The sequence below is a fragment of the Nicotiana tomentosiformis genome, chromosome 2 (genome assembly GCF_000390325.3).
Source record: "Nicotiana tomentosiformis chromosome 2, ASM39032v3, whole genome shotgun sequence".
Taxonomy (NCBI): Eukaryota; Viridiplantae; Streptophyta; class Magnoliopsida; order Solanales; family Solanaceae; genus Nicotiana; species Nicotiana tomentosiformis.
Window position 1 is genome coordinate 168,979,195 of NC_090813.1, and position 13,833 is coordinate 168,993,027.

The 13,833-nt window shown below is 37.4% G+C and overlaps 1 protein-coding gene and 1 long non-coding RNA gene across 2 annotated transcripts; both read right to left on the minus strand.

Annotated features, from left to right (window-relative positions):
• Positions 1-209: 209 nt before the first annotated feature.
• LOC138906062 (uncharacterized) lies at positions 210-893 on the minus strand. The gene has a single exon (XM_070194583.1). The coding sequence runs from the start codon at positions 891-893 to the stop codon at positions 210-212; it is 684 nt and encodes a 227-aa protein (XP_070050684.1).
• A 7,525-nt stretch (positions 894-8,418) lies between these two features.
• LOC117277411 (uncharacterized) lies at positions 8,419-13,501 on the minus strand. Its single transcript, XR_004507706.2, has 2 exons — positions 12,959-13,501; positions 8,419-9,022 (listed from the first exon to the last, which is right to left on the minus strand). It is a non-coding gene; the product is annotated as an uncharacterized lncRNA (long non-coding RNA).
• Between the last annotated feature and the right edge of the window lie 332 nt (positions 13,502-13,833).

The following is a 13,833-nucleotide window of genomic DNA, read 5'->3' on the forward strand; positions in this document are numbered from 1 at the left end:
CAAGCATCAAATAGCCAAGAAGCAACAGTTGGTTGTAATACTTCAGGTGGTTGATGTATGAAGTTAGCATGGAATTGGCAAGCTTTACACCTTCGAGTGTAATCTAAACAATCTTTCACCATGGTTGGCCAATAATACCCCATTCTTTTTATGTGGAAATGAAATTTTGGCCCAGATTGATGCGCACCACATACTCCAGAGTGTACTTCTTACAGAGCTTGAAGGGATTCATCAGCCCCCAAACAACATAGGAGCACTCCATCAAATGATCGTCTGTAGAGTGTATTCTTATAATAAAGAAAACGAGAGGCTCTCCTTCGAATTTCTGTCTTCCTTCGGGGATTGTCCGGCAATATCCCATAACAAAGATAATCGATTAATGGTTGTCGCCAATCTTCAATTTCAACCTCAAGACCGGAAGCAAGATGCTCAACTTCGCTTTCTTCTTCCTCATAGTCATTTGGTGGAGGAACTACCCATCTTTGGCAAACAGCGACTTGCGTTTGATCAGGCAAAGATAATGTAGAAGTTATGGCTGCTAATGCATCAGCTCTCTTGTTTTCCTTTCTCGACACATGTTGAATAGTTACCTCTCCAAGCCAACTTACCAGTTTCTTAGCATACTTGTGATATAGGACCAACTCTGGCTTCTTGATCTCATAACTACCCAAAAGCTGATTAATCACTAACTTAGAGTCTCCAAAAACTTGTAGTTGCAATTGTTTCATATCCACATCCATTTCAAGCCCAAATATGAGCGCTTGATATTCAGCAGCATTATTGGAGCACCGTTGTGCCAGAGTGAAAGAATATGGCAAAACTTCTCCTTGAGAAGTAATAAACACTATTCCAGTGCCAGCTCCTTCACGAGGTGTAGCGCAATCAAAATACATCTTCCAAGGAGGTTAAATTTCTATGACCATTACATCCTCATCAGGCAATTCATCAAACAGCTCCCAAACATCTGGAATCAGATGGTTAGCTAGGAAGTTTTCTAATGCTTGTCCTTTTACCGCCTTTTGAGGAACAAACACAATTTCAAATTGTTGAAATTGGAGGTACCACCTCGCTAATCGATCACTTAGGACTGGTTTAGACATGACAAACTTGATAGGATTCGCTCTTGAGACGAGTCGTACAACGTGAGCTTGGAAGTAATGCTTCAGTTTCTGAATAGAGAAGACACGTTCCAAACATACCTTCTCAATAGGTGAATACTTGAGCTCATTTGGCGTCATCATCCTACTCAAGTAATAAAGTGCATTTTCTTTGCCTTCATTGTTTCCTTGAGCCAGAAGCGCTCCTACTGACCTTTCCTGTGCTGAAATGTATAATATTAATTAGCTTTCCAGGTATGGGGGGCTGCCAGTACTGGAGGTTTCATAAGATAAGACTTAATGCCTTGAAAAGCATTTCTTCAAGCTTGGTCCCATTCAAAAGGAAACCATTTCTTCATGAGGCGACTGAACGGTTGGCATCTTCCAGCCAGATTCGAAATAAATCTTCTAAGATATGCCAACTTACCTTGTAAGCTTTTTAATTCATGAATATCCTTAGGCTAGGGCATTTTCAAGATAGCATCCACCTTTGTTTGATCAATTTCGATACATCGGTGTCGAACAATAAAATCGAGGAACTTCCCAGAAGTAACTCCAAATGCACACTTCAATGGATTTTGTCTGAGTTGGTATCTCCGAAGCCGTTCAAATACCATCCTCAAATCTTGCAAGTGATCATCTTTATTCCTTGACTTTACCACCAAGTCATCAACATAGCACTCTATGTTTTTATGAAGCATGTCATCAAAAATATTTTGCATGGCACGTTGATATGTAGTTCCAGCATTCTTCAAACTAAAAGGCATTACCTTGTAGCAGTATATACCTTTATGGGTGCGAAAGGCAGTAAGTTCTTCATCCTTCGATGCCATTCAAATTTGATTATATCCAGACGAACCATCCATGAATGACATCGCCTCGTTTCCAATCGTGGTATCAATAATGAGCTCAGGGATAGGAAGAGGAAATTCATCCTTAGGACAAGAGTTATTTAGGTCCTAAAAGTCAACACAAACTCGTATTTGACCATTCTTCTTTCTTACAGGGACAATGCTTGAAATTCATGTAGGATATTTAACTTCACGAACAAAACCAGCCTCAATAAGCTTGTTAACTTCGGTTTCAATCAAGGGAATCAGTTCAGGTATGAAGCGACGTTGTGCTTGCTTCACAGGACGAGCACCTTGTTTGACAGCAAGATAATGAACAGCTACCTTGGGGTCTAAACCTGGCATTTATTTGTAGCTCCAAGCAAATACGTCTTTGAACTCTTTAAGTAGCTCAATATATTTGCTCTCTTCATCACCAGTTAGAGAGGCACTTACATATGTGGGCTTTGGATCTTCAACAGCTCAGAGATTGACTTCTTTTAGTGCATCAACCATTATTTTTACCCCTGCTTCAAGCTCAGGTGGTACATCTTTAGCGTCTTCATCCTCTTGAGGATCACCATCTTTGAAAGATATGTGATGACATACATGAATATCAAGGCACTTTTCCTCGACTTTCGTATAAAATGAAGCATTTTGTTCGTCATGAATGGTGATATGATATGATGACCCCACACTTTCTTTATCTTCCTCTCGTTCTTTAGTGTGGACTATAGTATGCGCATTTGCTTTGAGGACCTCTCCACACGAAACTACAAGTTTGGTCTCTCGCCTCATTCTAGAAGGAATCAGACTTGGGCAATCTGTGGTCAAAATCTCCTTTTTAGCGAAGATAGGTGCTCCAATCCTTCTATTACCTCCATAACGCTTGTTTTCTTTATTTAATGGTCCCAACCTATCAAATACTGAGGTCCTTGGTTTTGTAAGTTGATCAAACACAAAAGGCTTCTCGTTAAGCGTCGTAGACACTTCTTTAGCAGTAATGTAGTTACAACTTGCCCTTTTAATGGAGATATGGATTAGCAGGGGTTGTTTGTAACCCAAACCTTCACGTGATTGCTTCAGGGGGTGCACTTTCTCCTTCATCATCTTTTGAGTAGGGTTTGAAGCTTCTAGGTGGGAGCTTTCCCAACTTGGATGGTTTATTTGGATCATATCCAGCTTTTGCAAACAACTTGTAGGCATTTGGGTCAAAGCCATCATTTGTGCGCTTTGCAGGAACTGCTAGATTTAGAAGCGAATTAGGGTTTGATGATTTGACAAACCCTTTAAGCAACTTTGTGGACGACTTAATTGCATCAATTTGCTTGATAGGAAGGGTCAAGCCTCCTAACACATTACCTTGCAGTTCAGAAGATGGATCTTCAACCTTCGTTGCCTTTGGGACATAGCGAAGAATGGGAGTCACTTTATTACTTAAAGATGCCTCGTTTATCTTGCTTCTATCATAAAGCACTTGATCTTTTTCAACCGTAATATTTGCCTTGCCAATTGCGACATCAACCTTCTTTGCAACACTTTTGGTTGGCATCACCTCATCAACCTTAACCTCCTTCGAGACATAATTCTTTAAGTAAAATTTTGCAATGGTAAAGTATGATTCAGCCTCGGTAAAGGGCTTATCATCATCAACTATCTTCTTTTCGACCCCATCTTCACAGAACTTCAAGTACTTATGGTAGGTGGATGAAACCACTTTATTCTCGTGTATCCATGGCCTTCCTAACAAGATATTAAATAAGGTCTTTACATCGATCACGTGCATCCATGCACTCGAATGCAAATTTCTCATATTTATTTCCAATTTGATAGCCCCTATAGCTCTTTGCCTCCCTTGATTGAACCCTTGATTCATCAAACGACTTTCACATAGTTTATTCATCGGTATGCCAAGCTCTTTGACAGTACGAAGTGGGAGAATATTGACGCCAGATCCATCATCGATCAGGATTCTACTTATTCTCTGTTCTCCCACAAAGCCAACCATAAATAGGGGACGATTATGGTGTGTTTCACCAAGCAAAAGATCATCATTAGTGAATGTGATTTTTACATCACAAATGTCCACTTTTTCAGAATTCTCAGTGAGTTTTTCAGGCAAGGGAGGTGGCAGCAAATGATGGATCCTCCTTCTTTGTCTCTTCTTCATCTATCTTACAACATGAGGCCTTGATATCTTTACATAAAGCTCGCATGCGTAACCAGCTTGGCAGGAATTCATCAATGTTATTGGACGACGCAGCCTTTGATAATGATTCTCTGCCATTTTTATTTTCTTCCAATACTTCTTTATCATTTTCTTCTTGGGTCTCTTCACCATTTTTCCCCTAGTCAATTGCTTACTTGACTCCCTTTGTATACTTGTCTTGCAGCGTCTCCGCCGAGCCACAAGAATCTAACCTTTATCATCTTGACCATCTCGTGACTCACTTTCCTCTTGAGATCTTTCCTCCACTATTAGTTTATTCACTATAGGGAGAAACAATGGTTTGCTCACATCGATAGGTTCAGAGTCACCAAATTTAATCGTATTTGGTGATGATGCAGCTTAGATGTCATCACATTCATGTACTTCGACAAAATTGCAAAGGACGATGGGATCAAGTGAACCAAAAGTGACAGAGACTTGATTCGAACTTTCCTTCTCATCCTAGAGTAAGATTTTTCCTTCAGCGGCCAAGTCCATGACTTTCTCCTTGAAGATAAAGCACTTTTCAATAGGGTGGCCAATCAACCAATGGTACTTGCAATAATTTGGATCATTGGTCCTTCCAGCTTCGCCTGGCCGCTTCATCTCAGGTAACTCAATGAGTTTCAACTCAAGGAGTTCTTCAAATATTGTTGGGACATCGGAGTGCAAGAATGGATATTCTTTCGCTTGCATTTCCTTCAGAGTTAACTTTTGGCCAACTTTATCTTGTAAGGACGTTGTCTTCACACTTTGCTTCTTACTCACTTTTGTAGTGACCTTTAATGGCGAGGCATTAGTATTCATTGATTCCTTGCTCTCAGATTTCGGCACAAACTTGCTTCCTTTCTTTATTTCTTGTTTATCCTTCACTCTGCGAGGTTCATAAATAGGTGCCCCTTGATTTCCACTTGAAGACATACTTAATTCCATATCATGAGCACCTGTAGACAATTCTTCAAAAGACTTAGTCTTGATACCATATAGGATGTAGCAAAGTCCCCAATGCATTCCTTGGATGAACATTTCTATTCCAGAAACTTCACTAAGTCTGTCTTTGCAGTTGAGGCTTGCATTCCTCCATCGATTGATGAAATCAACAACCAGTTCATCCTTCCATTGACGTTTGTTTGTGAGTTCAACCATACTTACAGTGCATCTTGTGATATAGAAGCGATTGAGAAATTCATGTTCACGTTGCTCCCAGTTATCGATGAAACCAGCCTCGAGATCAGTGTACCAATCAAAAGCATTTCCTTTTAAGGAACGGATTAACTACTTGACAAGATAATCTCCATATGTTCCAACATTATTACAAGTTTCGACAAAGTGTGCAATGTGTTGCTTTAGATTTCCTTCACTATCGAATTGTTGAAATTTTGGGGGCTGATAACCTATAGGCATCTTCAAACTATCAATTCTCGTAGTGTATGGCTTCGCATATGCGAGAGAAGATTTAGCAGCAATGTCGTACTTATCTTTGATGGTTCCCATGAAGAAGTCTTTCAATTGGTCAATGGGAATAACCTCGTCAGATGAAATCTGAAGTTCATTAGGAGTCGTTGTCTGCCTTGCAGATGAGTCTCATTTATCTTGCTTCATAGGAAGCTTTCCAGGTGCATGACTTGAATCTCCCTCCATCATGCTTCCAACTTTATCTGTCAGCTTGACAATTTTATTATCTTGATCTTGCATATGCTTCGTTAACCCTTCAATTGCTTTTGTTAAATTTGCGAGTTGTTCTTCAACAACTGAAGTGTTAGTCATAATTTCTTGGATAACCGTCGTGGATGGTGGAACAAAGCATGGATTTTCTATTACACCATACTTTGAGTGGAATAACTCACGTGGAGAGCTTGGAGCAGATCCAGTGATCAAGACATCATCATCATCATGTGTGATGAAATTCTTAGATCTAGAAGGGCTAAGTAGAGCCAATGTATACTCAACAATTTCAGCAATGTTCACTCCTTCTTCCAGTTCAGTTGAAAAGGATCTTTCCCCTTTTGAAGATCGGAAATCAAAGATAGGAATTGATGTAGACGGCATTTGAAATGCTTATTGTCCCAGCAAGTTTGCTTTGTTCCTAGTGATAGGTCCTACGCTTTCCATAGTAGCATCCAACAAGTTTTTCACATTTGATGAAAACTTGGAATCCGTAGCCTTAGCAGTAGTGAGTTTGAAGTTGATCTTCTTAGGAGTCATTTCTGTGTTCTTGAAATTTGGTAATTTGAAGAGGTGAGAGGTAGAGATTGTCCCACTGGGCATGTCAGAAATTTGTAACAATAAATTTTCGCGTTGAGAAAAATAAATAATCAAGACTGAAAAATTGCGTAACAAATGTAGTATTTGATTTCAACAAATGAAAGTGTTACAATCTCTATGGTATTCCTATGATTCTTCAAGAATATAAACTATCTTGATGAGCTTGATTTTGATTCAAGGGCTGATTTCAACAAATGAAAGTGTTACAATCTCTATGGTATTCCTATGATTCTTCAAGAATATAAACTATCTTGATGAGCTTGATTTTGATTCAAGGGCTTGTAAAGCTTGGTCTTGAATCTACTTCTTGAGCTTGAGTTTGGATTTGATCACGAACAAGTAATTTGATCTTGAACGCCTTGGTATTTGATTTGGCTTCGTTCTTGATCTTGAACTTGTAGGTTGAGTGCTTGAATTTGTAGCTTGTAGAGAAATTTGCGGTGTTTGATCCACGAGCTCTCTACTTGCTTCTTGTTATCACTTATGGTGTCTTCTAGCTTTATGAAGACCTCTATTTATAATTGTAGGGAGTGGTGTGGCTCTGGAATTTAATTGGTCCGTTTGAACTGACCAATACCATCTAGACACTTGGCATGATTTAATTGGCTCATTTGTTTGGCTTGGATTGCCACATCACTTGACACATCACATGATTTTATTGGCTCGTTCTTTTGATTTGGCTTGCCACATCACTTGACACCTAGCATGAGCTTGTGCTTTAAGACAGGCTAATAGCCATTTGGACCTTGAGCTACTGAAGCGGGCTTATCATTTAATTTGTAGACCAATTAAATGGATTAGCCCAACACATATATTAGATTTAAATAATTAGCCCAATCTAGCCACAATATTTGTTTGGACTAATATCTTGAATTTAATATGATCCAAATTATTTTATGAATTTAATCCCAACAAAATTTAAATGCTTACGACACCTCAATAAATTTACTCGTCAAGTGGAGTTTGATGTCATTAATGTGGTACTTTTCTTTCTTCTTTAGACAGCATTTTTCCTTGTACTAAAATTTGTGAAGAAGTGGTCACCTTATAATCTGCTTGATTCAGACCTGATATCCTCCCGGAGATCCGCCGGCCGAGAGTTATGAACACACGCCGACATTTGCGGCTGCTTTTTGTTTAGTCATTTCTCAAATACTGACATGAATGGAAAAGGTTTTTTTACCATGGATATATGGAGGAATACAACCTGGATCACGTGCGAGTCAGATAAGAAAATGTACAAATTTAGTGCTGTTTCGCCGTTTAGGGAGTGGCATCGCTTTTTGCAGAATAAGGACATTTATTAATGTTTTGTTGCATTATTTATGACTAAATTTGGTACACTTTCATTAAATGTTATTCTCTCTACTCCTTATTTTGTAAAAGTTGGGATAGAATTGATTTCTCCTAGTATATGCTTAACCACTAGTAGAAAATAAGATTCCTAATATCTTTTTCAACAATGCAGTAAACTAAAAAGAACTTGAAGGAAATTCTATTTTTTATGTATCAGTGGAACTTTAAACATTTTGAATAAAGTTTCATGAGAAAAAAGTCTGCAAAATAAAAAGTCCCATGATTGTAGATTTTTAAAAATTAACAAGTGTAAGAAAGAACTTTTGTTTAGAAAGTACATCCTAAAATCAAATTGCAAGAAAATCGTTTTTCTGAAAAAAACTTTTTGCAAAAATTGTTATGAGAAAACTTAAGCAAATACAGAAATTTAGTTGAAACAAACAAACACTTAAAATGGATTTTTATTTTGTTTCAAATAGTATTTATTATATGAAAGTCTGAAAGAAAATCTACACATTGATACTTGAAAACAAAATAATCTTAAATGTTCAAAATTTGAAGTACCAAAATTACGAATACGTGATTTTTTTTACACTCCTATTGTAAATTAAAACATCCATATATAATTTAAGCTTTCCAGCCAATATTTAAAAATTCTATGATACAAATTAATAAAAAAGGATCTTTGCAAAATATAGCATTCAATATGCAAAAATAAAATAACAAGCAATTTCAATAATTAAGTGGATTGAAGCACAGTCGTTGCAATTTCAACTTTTTTTTGATAATAACTGTGAAAATTACCATAAACAAAAACAAAACAATACACCTATAGAGCACCTACGAAAACAATTTGGTTGCTAAGGCCTCTGACAAAACTAATTACATAATCTCCTAATCAGTAAACTACATTTATGGGCTCTCTTTGATCCTCTTAGCAAATCTACTCTCTCTATGATCTCTCTTTTTATCTGTGCAATTACAAAATTCGTATTTACATTTGTTCCTATAAAGAGCTTCCAGTTTCTAGCCGTCCATATATGGTAGATTGAAGCTCCCCAAATTGCAATGATCACTTCTTTTTTGAACTGTTTCCAGTGTCTGGTTTTGATCCACTGCAGACTATGCATGACTCTTAGCTTCCTGATAGTTACTCCAATCCAGTTTGCTAAGCTTTAGTTCCCCGTTGGCTTCTATCCAGCTACATTCAGAGAATAGGTGTTGTTGTGTCTCCATATGTACAGCTTCACATAGGCAGCAACTAATGTCCTTCACTGCTATATGTAGCTTCACCAATCTTTCTTTTATGAGTAGCTTGTCTTAAGCTGCCAACCAAACAATGGCTCTGTGTTTAGATTGCAACACAGAACTCTAGATCAAGCCAGATTCTGGAACTTTAGACAGGTTAGTCTTCATGACTAGGTAACTTTTGCAACCTATATGTCCCATTCAAATACCTATCGACCATCTTGTTCTTAATTTCATTAAGTTTCTTCCAGTACCAACTATAGTCCACTGGTGGTATATGAGTCCATGTATCAGTATTAGTTTTCATATAAAGCCCATGTATCCATTTAACCCATAGCAAGTCCTTCTTAGTAGCCAGTTGCCAGATTAATTTCCCCATTGGGGCTACATTTCAGGTTTTACTATCTTTGATGTTTAAACCTCCAAATTTTTTTAGAACACGCATATTTTTCCAAGTGACCAAAGAAATCTTTTTATTTTTCTCAGACCCACCCCAAAGATACACTCTACACTTTTTATCCACCTCTTTCAAGATGCTCCGTGGCAAAATAAAAATAGCTCCCTGAAGTTGTATATTGAAAACAAGACATTATTAATTATTTGTAACCTTCCAATATATGATAATTGCCTTGCATAACTTTTAGTGATTCTACTAGTTATTTTATCCACTAGCTGATGATATTCCACCTTACTCCACTTTTTTGAGGATAATGGTAGCCCCAAGTATCTAAGGGGAAAGGTACCTACAGTAAAACCTGTCATGCCTAAGAGTTCCTCCTCTAGAGATTCATCCACTCCTGCTAGGAAGATGCTTGATTTGTCAAAATTTGACACCAAATCAGTTACCTTGCTAAAATGATTTAAAGCCTCAATTACCCTGGTTACTGAAGTAATATTACCTTTGCAAAATATAATTAAATCATCTGCAAATGTAAGATGTGCAAGTTTTGGTGCTTTACATATGAGATGCAATTTGAAATTTGGAAGCTCGTACATTTTTCTTAATACTACCGATAGGTACTCCATAACAAGGAAAACAATAACGGGGAAATTTGATCTCCTTGCCTTAGACCCCTCTTCCTAACAAAGTACCCGTATCCTATCCCATTTACATTCACAAAAAATCTAGTGGAAGTGATGCATGTCATAACTCTTTGAGTAAAACTTACTAGGAATCTATACCCTTCCATTGCCTCTTCAATAAAGTCCCAACTATCCATGTCAAATGCCTTTCTCAGATCAATTTTCATCATACATCTAGGAGAGGTCTTCCTATTGTAATGCCTTAAAAAGTCATGGCAAATAAGTACATTGTGAATCAATGACCTCCATGCAACAAATGCTGCTTCGTTATCAGCTACTAAATGAGTGATTGTCTTCTTTAATCTAGCACTGAGCATCTTGGAGATACATTTGTATAATACATTGCAACAAGAAATGGGTCTATACTAGCAAGCATTTTCTGGAACTTTGAATTTTGGAATCAAGGAAACCATGGTAGTATTCACTTGATTTAACAATTTCCCATTGTTAAAAAACTTTAACACTGCTTTAGTTATGTCTTTGCCTATTATTTCCCATGCATCTGTATAAAATCCACTTTTATATCCATCCAGATCAGGACTCTTATTACTATTTATTCCAAACATAGATTCCTTAATACCCCTCTTTGTGAAAGGCTCCACTAACTCAATCAGTTGCTCCATGGTCAGTGTTGGACCATTCTTCAACAATCTTGCTTGAGCTTTTGTTCTTGTTGTATCCTTCCTCCCCAATAGTTCTTCATAGTACTCCACCAGTATTCCAACTATAACATTAGATTCTGTTTGCACCCTATTATTCTTATCTTGTAGCGGAGTAATAGCTTGTTGCATCTTCCTATGTTTTAAAATTGAGAAAAAATATTTTATGTTGTCATCACCTAGTCTGATCCATGTTGCCTTGCTTCTTTATTGCAGGAACAACTAAACCAGATAATATGATTGTCTGTACTTCTGATACTTCATTTTTTCATCTTGCTGAAGCACTGGATCTAAAGGGTTGGATTGCAAAGATCTCTAAGTCAGAACTAGAGCTTCCTTATTTTCACTTGCCTCTGTTAGAATGTTTCTGAAATGTTTGCCCATTCAGCTCTTTCAGATTCCTTTTTAGTAACTTAAGTTTCTTTACCACCTGCAGCTTTTTACATCCATCTATTTGGACTTGCCACACCTCTTTCACTTTATCAGCAAATTGAGGATGATTCGACCAAAGATTACAAAATTGAAATGGCTTCTTTACTTTAGGAGGAGTATTTAGCATATCAACCTTAATAGGGAAACGATTACGTATGCTTTCAGGCGGAAATATGGCTGCATAGGCAGGCATGTTAATTAACCACTCATTATTAACAAAAGCCCAGTCTATTTTTCAAAACACCCTTTGATCTCCTTGTTTGTCATTCCATGAATATCGACTACCATGAGTTGGAAGGTCTAGCAATCTATATGATTTCACACAAGTGTGAAAGTCCAGCATCCCAGCTAAAGTTTTAGGATTCCCTCCAATTTTGTGCTCCTGGTGCAATACTGAGTTGAAATTACCTAGGACCAACCAAGGGATATTACACCTTATACGCATATTCTCCAAATAGCTCCACAATTCCCTCCATTTTGCCCTTTGGTTAAAAGCATACACAAATGTCATCATAAATGTCACTTGCATAGGAATATACCTCACTTTGCAAGTAATTGCTTGTGCTAAGCTAGTAACAGAAGTTACATGATAATAATCTTGCCTCCAAGTAATCCAAATTCTACTATTGTAATGATGTTCTAGGTTTGTGACATATTGCCAACCTCCGATCAATTTGTTTGCTAGACCCTCAATCTTATTAGCTTTGATATTTGTTTCTAATAAACCAACCAATCCCACTTCTTGTTCATTGCAAAGGAGTCTGTCCTCCTTCTGCTTATTAGGGCCATTGAGGCCCCTTACATTCCAACTTAAGATACTAACCATTTTTTGAGAGAGGAATAAGCTGGCCTCCCTCATTTTCAACTGAGCTTGATTGAATCTGAGTATTATTCCTTTTCTTGTCAAGAACTTGGAAGGATTTTGATTGATCATTTGCTGGTTTTGTCTAAACTGCTGCTTTCTTATATTCACTAGAGTAATCCACCTTGTGGTCTAATTAACTGGTCGCCCACTTTGCACATTTTGAGTCTTCACTAAGTTGGTAGATAATTCAGCAGGTGCCATTCCTCCCATAGTCATGGCTGCTGCTTTAACATAGTGTATCTTCTCCCGATTCCCTGCTTCTTCAGTATCCACCCTTTGTTTCTCCTTCCGTTCTTCTGGTTTCTCCTTCCTTACATGTTTTCCTTGTTTTGGTAATCCAGGTTTTGTAACCTTTTTCTTTCTACATTCCTCTTCGGAGTGCCCATACCTATAACAGAAATTGTATAATGTAGGTTTCCAATCATATAAGACCTTTTATTCTAATAATACTCCCTTCTCATTCATGAACATTATCACATGAGGAAGCTTAGCATGCATTTCTACCTCTATCAATAACCTAGCAAAATTGAGCCCCATTCTTTTTTCAGTATTGTGATCCACAAGAAGTGGTTTTTCAATTAAAGTGCCTATTTTTCTTAGGTCCTTAGGACTCCAATATTTGAATTCGAGGCCTGGTAGCTTGATCCATATAGGAACTATAAGTAGTTCTTCTCTTGTAAATTCCATATCCGGATTCCATGCTTTAACTATAAATGGTTTATTGTCGAAATGATAAATTCCCCCTTGTATCACTTTATTTTCCCCTCATCTGAATCAAATCAGACTCATACAATTCCATTCTTCAGCATAGAAATCTTGTTGATTCCATGCTTTTGCCCAACACCTCTATATGTATCCACTTAGCACAGCAGAAGGGGGTTGTGCCCCAAGGACATAGCAAACTACTGTTGACTTCCAGTAATCTAGCTCTGAACTCATATCTTCAACGTCAATTGCACAAACAGAAGACTTACCATGAGTTTCAGGAGCGATGTATTCCAATCTGAAACCGGCGTTCGAGATTCCCGATATCGAACTTGTCCCAAATTGACCTTTTTGGCACTGTCTCTTATGCTGCCTCCACTTCCTCTGCCCAAGACAATTTGCGACTGCTCGTCGGTAATTGAACTATTTTAGCCCATTCCTCTTGCACTTTTACATGTGAATCGGTCTCTTCGTCCCTCAATCGTTCCTCCAGTTGTGCGTTTTTCTTATCCTCGGAGACCGATTCACTACCATATCAAATTTGTTTTGATTTTTTTTCCTTCCTTGATTTGTAGTTACCAAAGATGACGACGCTTGCACCATTAGTGCTTTCTGAGATGGAATTCGTGTCCTCTTCTCCATGGTTGCGCACGTTAAGCTAACATGCATTGAGAGAAAAACGCATCGCAGAAACTTAGGGCCGAAAAGAACCTCTCTTTTGCAATTTCAACTTATACTGCTAAGTACAAAGTTCCAATTTCACCAACACCATCTCATTTTCGATCATCCGTGTTCCTTCCTTCACTCTCCAAAGCCACCCCTTACCTTTAAATTCCTTTTACAGAAAGTAAAAAGGAAAAATTTTAAAAGTAAAAAAATGCTCCATATGTGATATTTTATGTGATATATTTTCTTTTAGTATGTTTCAAAAAATTATATCTTCATATTTAAAAATTTTAAAATCTTTATTTATCCTTAATCTTCTCTTCGTTCCAATTTATGTGATTGTATTTGACGGAGTAAGAAAGACTTTTGAAACTAACGATCTAAAGTAAGTCAAAAATGCTTACGTCGCTATAAATCATATCATTAAGAAAAAATAGATATTTATGTTACTACTAAATATAAAAAAATATTATTATTT

What these genes read in the sequence shown, in the direction of transcription:
- LOC138906062 (XM_070194583.1), bottom strand. Translation starts at nt 893, where the DNA reads ATGTATTTTGATTGCGCTACACCTCGTGAAGGAGCTGGCACTGGAATA.